The 12978-nt window shown below is 50.1% G+C and overlaps 1 protein-coding gene across 1 annotated transcript in view; it reads left to right on the top strand.

The window, feature by feature from the left end:
- LOC140375896 (titin-like) overlaps window positions 1–12978 on the top strand; it is a gene marked incomplete at both ends in the record, with an annotated part of 78146 nt that overhangs the window by 47016 nt on the left and 18152 nt on the right. Inside the window, 6 exons of the mRNA XM_072461942.1 lie at window positions 1440–1718; window positions 5663–5950; window positions 7395–7670; window positions 8311–8592; window positions 9079–9357; window positions 9811–10089. Of these exons, the coding sequence (XP_072318043.1) occupies window positions 1440–1718; window positions 5663–5950; window positions 7395–7670; window positions 8311–8592; window positions 9079–9357; window positions 9811–10089 (1683 nt within the window). The remainder of the gene's footprint in view (window positions 1–1439; window positions 1719–5662; window positions 5951–7394; window positions 7671–8310; window positions 8593–9078; window positions 9358–9810; window positions 10090–12978) is intronic.

Genomic DNA, 12978 nt, shown 5'->3' with positions numbered 1-12978 from the left:
TCTGTATTCACGTGCGTAAAGACAATCAAGAGCCAGATTTTTGGCAGGAGACGATCACGTTTTTTTTAGCCTTTTGAACGTGCATTTTGTTAGATATATGTATTATTCTACCAATACAAAAATAAAATAAAAAATATTATTTTATTTTTTATTTTTTCACCTCTATATGGGAAATTCATGGGTAAACTCATATTTACACATTTTCACATATATTGTTTTTAACAGTTATAACAGTATTAGTGGCTCTACAAAACCTCAAAATGTATGTTTATGATCATAGAGGAGCAAAAATTGTAATAAAACAGTTTGGCACAGTTTGGCACATATTTGGATCACTTGAATATACTTTTTGATACAAAAAGGTCAAAGCACCAAAATGCCTGTTCCCAGAGATCTGAAACTTTACACAGGTGTTGTCATGACAACAGCATAAACACAATGAAGTTTGTCATGCTTAGGACCATTACACATTGACAATCAACATGTGGGCTGTAAGATCCTCTTTTAAGAAGCACTGCCATTTGGATCTGACCATTGTGCACAGGTCTGACCATTGTGCACAGGTCTGACCATTGTGCACAGGTCTGACCAGTGTGCACAGGTCTGACCATTGTGCACAGGTCTGACCATTGTGCACAGGTCTGACCAGTGTGCACAGGTCTGACCATTGTGCACAGGTCTGACCATTGTGCACAGGTCGGACCAGTGTGCACAGGTCGGACCATTGTGCACAGGTCTGACCATTGTGCACAGGTCGGACCAGTGTGCACAGGTCTGACCATTGTGCACAGGTCTGACCAGTGTGCACAGGTCTGACCATTGTGCACAGGTCTGACCATTGTGCACAGGTCTGACCAGTGTGCACAGGTCTGACCATTGTGCACAGGTCTGACCAGTGTGCACAGGTCTGACCATTGTGCACAGGTCTGACCATTGTGCACAGGTCTGACCATTGTGCACAGGTCTGACCAGTGTGCACAGGTCTGACCATTGTGCACAGGTCTGACCAGTGTGCACAGGGCGAAAGAGGCAGATGGAAACAGGTTAAACTTGGCGTCAATAATTGAAGGATTAATCTGTGCAAGAAACAACTTCTTAAATGTATATAGTTTTCTAGTAAGTCGTAAGTATTTACATATTTGGAACTTTTTTACTTGAGAAAAAAACATTCAATTCAACCAAGAATATAAGACATTTTTGGGATTTTAAAAAAATAACAAAACCTTCAAACAATTAAATACAAATCTTTCCAAAATGAGATCTTTTTTGTTTTAATTTTCACAAATGTAATAATTGATTTGGATTGTATTTTGTTATCCGCAAACATAAACTTAGTATTTAAACCCGTTGGACCCTCAGAGCCAATGGGACGCTCTGGTTCAAAGTCCTGACCCTAACCCGTCCTGACCCGGTCTAACCCAGTCCTTACCTGACCCTAGAACCACCCCAGATCCTGGACTTCCCCGAGTCTTTGGCTGTAAAGTCTGGTGAGAGCACATCCATCGAGGCTCAAGTGACCGGGAGTCCAGAACTCAAAACCAAATGGTTCAAGGGCGAGCAGGAGCTGAAGCCTGGGCCCAAGTACCAGAGCAGCTTCAGTAAGAAGACGGCAGTGCTGAAGATCCGGTCCCTGGACAAACCGGACTCAGGAGAGTATCGACTGCAGGTGTCCAACAGCGTCGGGACGGTCGTGAGTAAAGCCAAAGTCACAGTGTCAGGTCAGTTTGTGGAGAACGCCCGTCGCACCAGCGAGATCCCACCAGATCCTGTTAATCCCACCAGATCCGCTTTGTCCCACCAGATCCCGTTTATCCCACTGGATCCGGTCCACTTTAAATACTTTGTAAATGATTTAATTGAAATGTCCAGAAGGATCCAGTTTACTGAAAGATCCTCCTCTGCACTAGTTTAGAAACGTTTTGATCTCTTTTTCTACAATATTGACTTAAAGGCGCAATGGAAGATTTTTCGGCGATTTGAGAACGCAGGCGGAAGTGCTCATGCCACTCTCCCGTGCTCATGCCACTCCCCCGTGCTCATGCCACTCTCCCGAGCACATGCCACTCCCCCGTGCTCATGCCACTCCCCCGTGCTCATGCCACTCCCCCGTGCACATGCCACTCCCCCGTGCTCATGCCACTCCCCCGTGCACATGCCACTCCCCCGTGCACATGCCACTCCCCCGTGCTCATGCCACTCCCCCGTGCACATGCCACTCCCCCGTGCACATGCCACTCCCCCGTGCACATGCCACTCCCCCGTGCACATGCCACTCCCCCGAGCACATGCCACTCCCCCGTGCACATGCCACTCCCCCGTGCACATGCCACTCCCCCGTGCTCATGCCACTCCCCCGTGCACATGCCACTCCCCCGTGCACATGCCACTCCCCCGTGCACATGCCACTCCCCCGTGCTCATGCCACTCCCCCGTGCTCATGCCACTCCCCCGTGCTCATGCCACTCCCCCGTGCACATGCCACTCCCCTGAGCACATGCCACTCCCCCGTGCACATGCCACTCCCCAGTGCACATGCCACTCCCCCGTGCACATGCCACTCCCCCGTGCACATGCCACTCCCCCGTGCTCATGCCACTCCCCCGTGCTCATGCCACTCCCCCGTGCACATGCCACTCCCCTGAGCACATGCCACTCCCCCGTGCACATGCCACTCCCCCGTGCTCATGCCACTCCCCCGTGCACATGCCACTCGCCCGTGCACATGCCACTCCCCCGAGCACATGCCACTCCCCCGTGCTCATGCCACTCCCCCGTGCTCATGCCACTCCCCCGTGCTCATGCCACTCCCCCGTGCACATGCCACTCCCCCGTGCACATGCCACTCCCCCGAGCACATGCCACTCCCCCGTGCTCATGCCACTCCCCCGTGCACATGCCACTCCCCCGTGCACATGCCACTCCCCCGTGTGGACTGATACAACACACACGTGCGTTTGTTTATTAGCGCGATGGATCGCATCACATCTCTCGTCTCCCGTAGATTTCTGTCCACTTCTGCGTCAGCTCCAACTGTCTTTCTCCGTCTTCATTTTGCCCCGTACACTGAGGGAACTATATTATGACAGATCCATGCGCTTAGACACACGGAAACGTGGGGACGAGCCTGACGCGGCTGCAGGTGAGCGACAGGTGCATTTTATGATTGACACGTGGCAGGACAAATGATTTATCCACGGGACGAGGAAATATGATACAAAATTTGCTGAAAAGAATCGTCCATTCCACCTTTAAACCTCGTATTGTATGAAACGGCCACAAATCGGGATCTTTTTTCATCAACATAAAAATTAGAATGAAACGGTTTTGAACGAACTCTCGTAAACGTGAGAAACTTTGTAAACGCTCTAAAGGAAAGTCTTTCTACGGATGGGAGGAGCTATAATGACATATGTAACATGGGAGGAGCTATAATGACATATGTAACATGGGAGGAGCTATAATGACATATGTAACATGGGAGGAGCTATAATGACATATGTAACATGGGAGGAGCTATAATGACATATGTAACATGGGAGGAGCTATAATGACATATGTAACATGGGAGGAGCTATAAGGACATATGTAACATGGGAGGAGCTATAAGGACATATGTAACATGGGAGGAGCTATAATGACATATGTAACATGGGAGGAGCTATAATGACATATGTAACATGGGAGGAGCTATAATGACATATGTAACATGGGAGGAGCTATAATGACATATGTAACATGGGAGGAGCTATAATGACATATGTAACATGGGAGGAGCTATAAGGACATATGTAACATGGGAGGAGCTATAATGACATATGTAACATGGGAGGAGCTATAAGGACATATGTAACATGGGAGGAGCTATAATGACATATGTAACATGGGAGGAGCTATAAGGACATATGTAACATGGGAGGAGCTATAATGACATATGTAACATGGGAGGAGCTATAAGGACATATGTAACATGGGAGGAGCTATAAGGACATATGTAACATGGGAGGAGCTATAATGACATATGTAACATGGGAGGAGCTATAAGGACATATGTAACATGGGAGGAGCTATAATGACATATGTAACATGGGAGGAGCTATAAGGACATATGTAACATGGGAGGAGCTATAAGGACATATGTAACATGGGAGGAGCTATAATGACATATGTAACATGGGAGGAGCTATAAGGACATATGTAACATGGGAGGAGCTATAAGGACATATGTAACATGGGAGGAGCTATAATGACATATGTAACATGGGAGGAGCTATAAGGACATATGTAACATGGGAGGAGCTATAATGACATATGTAACATGGGAGGAGCTATAAGGACATATGTAACATGGGAGGAGCTATAAGGACATATGTAACATGGGAGGAGCTATAATGACATATGTAACATGGGAGGAGCTATAAGGACATATGTAACATGGGAGGAGCTATAATGACATATGTAACATGGGAGGAGCTATAATGACATATGTAACATGGGAGGAGCTATAATGACATATGTAACATGGGAGGAGCTATAAGGACATATGTAACATGGGAGGAGCTATAAGGACATATGTAACATGGGAGGAGCTATAAGGACATATGTAACATGGGAGGAGCTATAAGGACATATGTAACATGGGAGGAGCTATAAGGACATATGTAACATGGGAGGAGCTATAATGACATATGTAACATGGGAGGAGCTATAATGACATATGTAACATGGGAGGAGCTATAAGGACATATGTAACATGGGAGGAGCTATAAGGACATATGTAACATGGGAGGAGCTATAAGGACATATGTAACATGGGAGGAGCTATAATGACATATGTAACATGGGAGGAGCTATAAGGACATATGTAACATGGGAGGAGCTATAAGGACATATGTAACATGGGAGGAGCTATAAGGACATATGTAACATGGGAGGAGCTATAAGGACATATGTAACATGGGAGGAGCTATAATGACATATGTAACATGGGAGGAGCTATAATGACATATGTAACATGGGAGGAGCTATAAGGACCTGCTGTGCTTAAACTCACCTCTTCTAACGATAGTGACGTGTTTAAGTACAATATTATCAAAACGTTGTACTTGTTGTACTTGTTGTACTTATTGTACTTGTTGTACTTGTTGTACTTGTACACGACTTATATCGTCATTTCCATGAGCGATGGAACATATTGTACTTGAATATTTCATCCAGAACTTTCTAATATAATATCATGTTTCTTATGATCAAAATAAGCTCTTTATCAAACGTGGTCAGATGACTGGTCAGATGACTGGTCAGATGACCGGTCACATAAGTGGTCAGATGACTGGTCAGATGACTGGTCAGATGACCGGTCACATAAGTGGTCAGATGACTGGTCAGATGACTGGTCAGATGACTGGTCAGATGACCGGTCAGATGACCGGTCAGATGACTGGTCAGATGACTGGTCAGATGACCGGTCACATAAGTGGTCAGATGACTGGTCAGATGACTGGTCAGATGACCGGTCAGATGACTGGTCAGATGACTGGTCAGATGACTGGTCAGATGACTGGTCAGATGACTGGTCAGTGGTAGAATCCTCGTTGGTGCGACACATTTCCTGTACATTTCATGACACATTAAACACATTAAACTTTAAACCTTCCGACCTCAGACAAAGCGCTGGCTCCATGTTTTGTTCGTAACCTGGGCAACGTTGCGTTGGTGGCCGGACGTCCCGCGGAGCTGGTGTGTAAAGTGTCCGGCTCGGCTCCTCTGACCGTGAGCTGGACTCACGACGGGAAAGAGGTCAAACCCGGAGTGAACTTTCAGCCCAGCTTCAGCGAGAACACCTGCCGCCTGCACCTGCCGAGCGTGAGCCCCGCCCAGGCCGGGAAATATGTGTGTGCGGCGAGCAACACGGCGGGCAGCGGCCAGACGGTCGCCATGGTGACCGTCACAGGTACAAACACGCTGCAGAGGAAGTGCTCCGTTTGTTTAGGTGGTTTCATGACTTTCACACGTTTATCAAAGCTTCAAAAACAACTTTAGAGTTTAGACTTCTCAGACACAAAGTTACAAAGTTACAATGTTACAAAGTTCATGATTTCATGATTTCATGATTTCATGATTTCATGATGCTTTAGGGTTAAACGTGAACTTCAGGATCAAATATGAATTGCAAATTTTAGGCGTTTACCTCAAATTAGGAACTTTTTGGAGCGTCTTCACTTAAAGACCTAAACTAGGCTAAAGTGATGGGAGGGCATCTGGTAGAATGATTTACTGCCACTTTTAGAAACGCTTCATTTTGATTGGACAGTTTATTATAAAACATGACTCACATAATGTGTTTGTCCAGGACATAATCCACAAATCAAACATGAGATCATAAACAAACTGAGGACTTCTATAACCTGCTCTTGACCTGCTCTTGACCTGCTCTTGACCTGCTCTTGACCTGCTCTTGACCTGCTCTTGACCTGCTCTTGATCTCGTGACCTTCTCTTGATCTCGTGACCTGCTCTTGACCTCGTGACCTTCTCTTGATCTCGTGACCTGCTCTTGACCTCGTGACCTTCTCTTGATCTCGTGACCTTCTCTTGACCTTGTGACCTTCTCTTGATCTCGTGACCTTCTCTTGATCTCGTGACCTGCTCTTGACCTCGTGACCTTCTCTTGATCTCGTGACCTGCTCTTGATCTCGTGACCTTCTCTTGATCTCGTGACCTTCTCTTGACCTTGTGACCTTCTCTTGATCTCGTGACCTTCTCTTGATCTCGTGACCTTCTCTTGACCTCGTGACCTCTTGATCTCGTGACCTGCTCTTGACCTTGTGACCTTCTCTTGATCTCGTGACCTGCTCTTGACCTTGTGACCTTCTCTTGATCTCGTGACCTTCTCTTGACCTCGTGACCTTCTCTTGATCTCGTGACCTTCTCTTGACCTTGTGACCTTCTCTTGATCTCGTGACCTTCTCTTGATCTCGTGACCTTCTCTTGACCTCGTGACCTCTTGATCTCGTGACCTGCTCTTGACCTTGTGACCTTCTCTTGATCTCGTGACCTTCTCTTGACCGCGTGACCTTCTCTTGATCTCATGACCTGCTCTTGACCTCGTGACCTTCTCTTGATCTCGTGACCTTCTCTTGACCTCGTGACCTTCTCTTGATCTCGTGACCTTCTCTTGACCGCGTGACCTTCTCTTGATCTCGTGACCTTCTCTTGACCTCGTGACCTCTTGATCTCGTGACCTTCTCTTGACCGCGTGACCTTCTCTTGATCTCATGACCTTCTCTTGACCTCGTGACCTTCTCTTGACCTTGTGACCTTCTCTTGACCGCGTGACCTTCTCTTGATCTCATGACCTTCTCTTGACCTCGTGACCTTCCTCTCGCCGTGAACCAGAGTTGCCGTGTTTCCTGGCCACGCCTCCAGACGTAGTCAGCGTGGCCGGGCAGAGCGTGTCGTTCAGTGTGCGCTTCAGAGGACAGCGCCCTCTGGTGGTGAAGTGGTTCCGTGGCTCTCGGGAGCTGCTGCACGCTCGAGGAGGATGTGACGTTTGTGTGAAGGACGACGCCAGCGTCCTGAAGCTGAGCGACGTGTCCCAGAGCGGAGACGTCACGTGTGTGCTGCAGAACGATGTCGGGAAAGTCACGTGCAGCGCTCAGCTCCACGTCAAAGGTGTGGCAGCCATTCAACGGCTTTGACCTGCGCTTGACCTGCGCTTGACCTGCGCTTGACCTGCGCTGCTCCGGGAGAACGGCTGATCGTCCATTAAAGGGCTGATCGTCTATTAAAGGGCTGATAGTCCATTAAAGGGCTGATCGTCCATTAAAGGGCTGATCGTCCATTAAAGGGCTGATCGTCCATTAAAGGGCTGATCGTCCATTAAAGGGCTGATCGTCCATTAAAGGCTCTTAGTAAACAAAGAGGTTTAGTTTCTGGTGAAACCAAAAACACCCTGTATCAGGAGGCTCCGCCCAGTGGGCAGGGCTTACTCAGAGTAGGATAAATATCTGAGTTCCTGATTGGCAGATTGAGAATGACTCTTGGATGAGTCCAGATGAAAGGTGGACCCTGCTGGACGACAGAGGCATCACACCCACATCATGTGATGCGCTCGAGAAAATCCACTTTAGGATTTAAACTTGTTCTTCCGGAGCAGAGGAGGTCAAGGCCAACCGGGAATTCAACCTTAAACCTGATCTAACCCTGGTCCCATCCTGTCCTCTCTCTGGTCCTATCCTCTCTCTGGCCCTGTCCTCTCTCTGGTCCTGTCCTCTCTCTGGTCCTGTCCTCGCTCTGATCTTGGACTCTTCAGAACCCGTGCGTTTGGTGAAACGTCTCCGTGACCTTTCATCGGAGTTGGGCAAACCGCTGCGTCTTGAGGTCACGTTTTCAGGCACTGCTCCGACTCACGTGACCTGGACCAAAGACGAGAAGCTGATTTGGGCTTCGTACCAGTACAACGTCCACACCAGCAGCTCCTCGTCCATCCTGGAGGTCCTGAACTCGGACCGGATCCAGGCCGCGGGCGTCTACGGCATCACCGTCGACAACGGCGTGGGGACTGACTCATGCCATGCTACCGTCACTATTCTGGGTAAAGAACAGCGCCACCTGCAGGGGAGAGCACAAGAGATAGGCTCATTTAGATTGTACTACGTTAAACGGGCTGAAAGAGCGCCACCTACTGGGCACAGACGAGTGTAGATCCAGGATAAAGGAAATATAGAACAGGCTTTTGTTCCAAATGGTTGAGTCTGGAGCTTCAGAGGCTGTGACAGTCGGACAAACCGCCAAGGACATATTTTCAGGTCGTTTTGGCCTAAATCTTTCAGAAAAGGACAACTAAACAATCCCAGACTTATAAGTCCTCATAAACTGTGGACTTATAAGTCCTCATAAACTGTGGACTTATAAGTCCTCATAAACTGTGGACTTGTAAGTCCTCATAAACTGTGGACTTATAAGTCCTCATAAACTCTGGACTAACTACTTTAGCTCTCCTTTAGCTCTCCTTTAGCTCTCCTTTAGCCCTGATTCATCTCTTTTCTGTCCATTCCTCTAACCCTGGTGCATTCTGTAGAGCGCCCGCACTTCCCCGAGCCGCTGCGCCCCCTGGAGGTGATGGTGGGGACGCCGGTGCAGTGGTCATGTGGCGTTCAGGGCACGGCGGACATCTCGGTGTCATGGTTCAGAGGCGACTGCGCTTTGTTTCCGTCTGACCGTCGTCAGATGGAGTTTAAGAACGGCCGAGCCACGTTGCACTTGACCCGGGCCAGTGCAGACGACCTCGGCGAGTACACGCTACGAGCACGCAACGCTGTGGGAGAGAACCAGTGCAGCGCCACCCTGAGCGTGCAAGGTGAATTACACCACTGTCTCGTGAAGGGGAATAAGAAACACTCAGGGAAAAACAAGATGGCTGAAAACTTTTTCAAAGATCGGGAAATACGCAGCATTTCAATTGTGTCGGGAACAAAACACTCTTCCTGCTTTTTACATCATCGTGAGACATAAATCATTCAAAATATGATTATATTAGTAACAATATATTGATTCTATATGTATTTATGATTTAATTATGTTCATTATAAATACTAATATCTTTCATAATCGCCCTACTTTGAGGTTAATTTGTGAGTCGACTGCACTCGTCTGATTTACTAACTTTTTTGAGACGTTAAGTATGATTTCCCTCCTTTCACCCTTTGACATTATTATCCTATATATATATATATATATATATATATATATATATATATATATATATTTTTAGGTCCTCTTGTGGCTCTAACCCTTTTACCCTTACACCCAGAGCCCCCGCGCTTCCTCCAGCCGCTCCGGGACCTCACCTTCTGCGTTGGCAAACCGCTGGTACTGTCCTGCTCTTATGCAGGCAGCCAGCCCGCCAGCGCCACCTGGAGGAAGGACGGGAAGTTTATCTGGGCCTCGTACAAGTACAACGTAAAGACTTCGAGCTCGCTGTGCGTCCTGGAGGTTCTGAACGCTGATCGAGAGGAGGCGCAGGGACAGTACGAGTGCCAGATCACCAACGCAGCTGGCAGCGACACGTGCAGCGCTAACCTCACATTAGGTATGCAACGGGCTAGCAACAGTCTCCATAGCAACCATCTTCTTAACGTTAAATTCTTTAAAGTCTTTTTCTAATGAGAAGCACAATCAGAGGCATGTTTGCTCACATCAGCAGCGATTCCAAAGATCGAGACTTGTGTGTTTGATTCTTAACTCTTTGGCCTATGAAGGATTTACTCATGTCAGACAGGGGGCGCTCTAGTGCACACGTGTACTAAGACAGGGGGCGCTCTAGTGCACACGTGTACTAAGACAGGGGGCGCCCTAGTGCACACGTGTACTAAGACAGGGGGCGCCCTAGTGCACACGTGTACTAAGACAGGGGGCGCTCTAGTGCACACGTGTACTAAGACAGGGGGCGCTCTAGTGCACACGTGTACTAAGACAGGGGGCGCCCTAGTGCACACGTGTACTAAGACAGGGGGCGCCCTAGTGCACACGTGTACTAAGACAGGGGGCGCTCAGTGCACACGTGTACTAAGACAGGGGGCGCTCTAGGGGCGCCCTAGTGCACACGTGTACTAAGACAGGGGGCGCTCTAGTGCACACGTGTACTAAGACAGGGGGCGCCCTAGTGCACACGTGTACTAAGACAGGGGGCGCTCTAGTGCACACGTGTACTAAGACAGGGGGCGCTCTAGTGCACACGTGTACTAAGACAGGGGGCGCCCTAGTGCACACGTGTACTAAGACAGGGGGCGCTCTAGTGCACACGTGTACTAAGACAGGGGGCGCTCTAGTGCACACGTGTACTAAGACAGGGGGCGCCCTAGTGCACACGTGTACTAAGACAGGGGGCGCCCTAGTGCACACGTGTACTAAGACAGGGGGCGCTCTAGTGCACACGTGTACTAAGACAGGGGGCGCTCTAGTGCACACGTGTACTAAGACAGGGGGCGCTCTAGTGCACACGTGTACTAAGACAGGGGGCGCTCAGTGCACACGTGTACTAAGACAGGGGGCGCCCTAGGGGCGCCCTAGTGCACACGTGTACTAAGACAGGGGGCGCTCTAGTGCACACGTGTACTAAGACAGGGGGCGCTCTAGTGCACACGTGTACTAAGACAGGGGGCGCCCTAGTGCACACGTGTACTAAGACACGGGGCGCTCTAGTACACGTGTACTAAGACAGGGGGCGCTCTAGTGCACACGTGTACTAAGACAGGGGGCGCTCTAGTGCACACGTGTACTAAGACAGGGGGCGCTCTAGTGCACACGTGTACTAAGACAGGGGGCGCTCAGTGCACACGTGTACTAAGACAGGGGGCGCCCTAGTGCACACGTGTACTAAGACAGGGGGCGCTCTAGTGCACACGTGTACTAAGACAGGGGGCGCCCTAGTGCACACGTGTACTAAGACAGGGGGCGCCCTAGTGCACACGTGTACTAAGACAGGGGGCGCTCTAGTGCACACGTGTACTAAGACAGGGGGCGCTCTAGTGCACACGTGTACTAAGACAGGGGGCGCCCTAGTGCACACGTGTACTAAGACAGGGGGCGCTCTAGTGCACACGTGTACTAAGACAGGGGGCGCCCTAGTGCACACGTGTACTAAGACAGGGTAGACAGGGGGCGCCCTAGTGCACACGTGTACTAAGACAGGGGGCGCCCTAGTGCACACGTGTACTAAGACAGGGGGCGCCCTAGTGCACACGTGTACTAAGACAGGGGGCGCCCTAGTGCACACGTGTACTAAGACAGGGGGCGCTCTAGTGCACACGTGTACTAAGACAGGGGGGCGCTCTAGTGCACACGTGTACTAAGACAGGGGGCGCTCTAGTGCACACGTGTACTAAGACAGGGGGCGCCCTAGTGCACACGTGTACTAAGACAGGGGGCGCCCTAGTGCACACGTGTACTAAGACAGGGGGCGCACAGTGCACACGTGTACTAAGACAGGGGGCGCCCTAGTGCACACGTGTACTAAGACAGGGGGCGCTCTAGTGCACACGTGTACTAAGACAGGGGGCGCCCTAGTGCACACGTGTACTAAGACAGGGGGCGCTCTAGTGCACACGTGTACTAAGACAGGGGGCGCTCTAGTGCACACGTGTACTAAGACAGGGGGCGCCCTAGGGGCGCCCTAGTGCACACGTGTACTAAGACAGGGGGCGCTCTAGTGCACACGTGTACTAAGACAGGGGGCGCTCTAGTGCACACGTGTACTAAGACAGGGGGCGCCCTAGTGCACACGTGTACTAAGACACGGGGCGCTCTAGTGCACATGTGTACTAAGACAGGGGGCGCTCTAGTGCACACGTGTACTAAGACAGGGGGCGCTCTAGTGCACACGTGTACTAAGACAGGGGGCGCTCTAGTGCACACGTGTACTAAGACAGGGGGCGCCCTAGTGCACACGTGTACTAAGACAGGGGGCGCTCAGTGCACACGTGTACTAAGACAGGGGGTGCCCTAGTGCACACGTGTACTAAGACAGGGGGCGCTCTAGTGCACACGTGTACTAAGACAGGGGGCGCTCTAGTGCACACGTGTACTAAGACAGGGGGCGCCCTAGTGCACACGTGTACTAAGACAGGGGGCGCTCTAGTGCACACGTGTACTAAGACAGGGGGCGCTAAGTGCACACGTGTACTAAGACAGGGGGCGCCCTAGTGCACACGTGTACTAAGACAGGGGGCGCTCTAGTGCACACGTGTACTAAGACAGGGGGCGCTCTAGTGCACACGTGTACTAAGACAGGGGGCGCTCTAGTGCACACGTGTACTAAGACAGGGGGCGCTCTAGTGCACACGTGTACTAAGACAGGGGGCGCCCTAGTGCACACATATACTAAGACAGGGGGCGCTCTAGTGCACACGTGTACTAAGACAGGGGGCGCTCTTGTGCACACGTGTACTAAGACAGGGGGCGCCCTAGTGCACACGTGTAC

This window comes from Eucyclogobius newberryi, unplaced genomic scaffold (genome assembly GCF_026437365.1).
Source record: "Eucyclogobius newberryi isolate DKJ021-1_F unplaced genomic scaffold, fEucNew1.0.hap1 SCAF_350, whole genome shotgun sequence".
NCBI lineage: Eukaryota > Metazoa > Chordata > Actinopteri > Gobiiformes > Gobiidae > Eucyclogobius > Eucyclogobius newberryi.
This window is presented reverse-complemented; position numbering and strand designations above follow the sequence as displayed.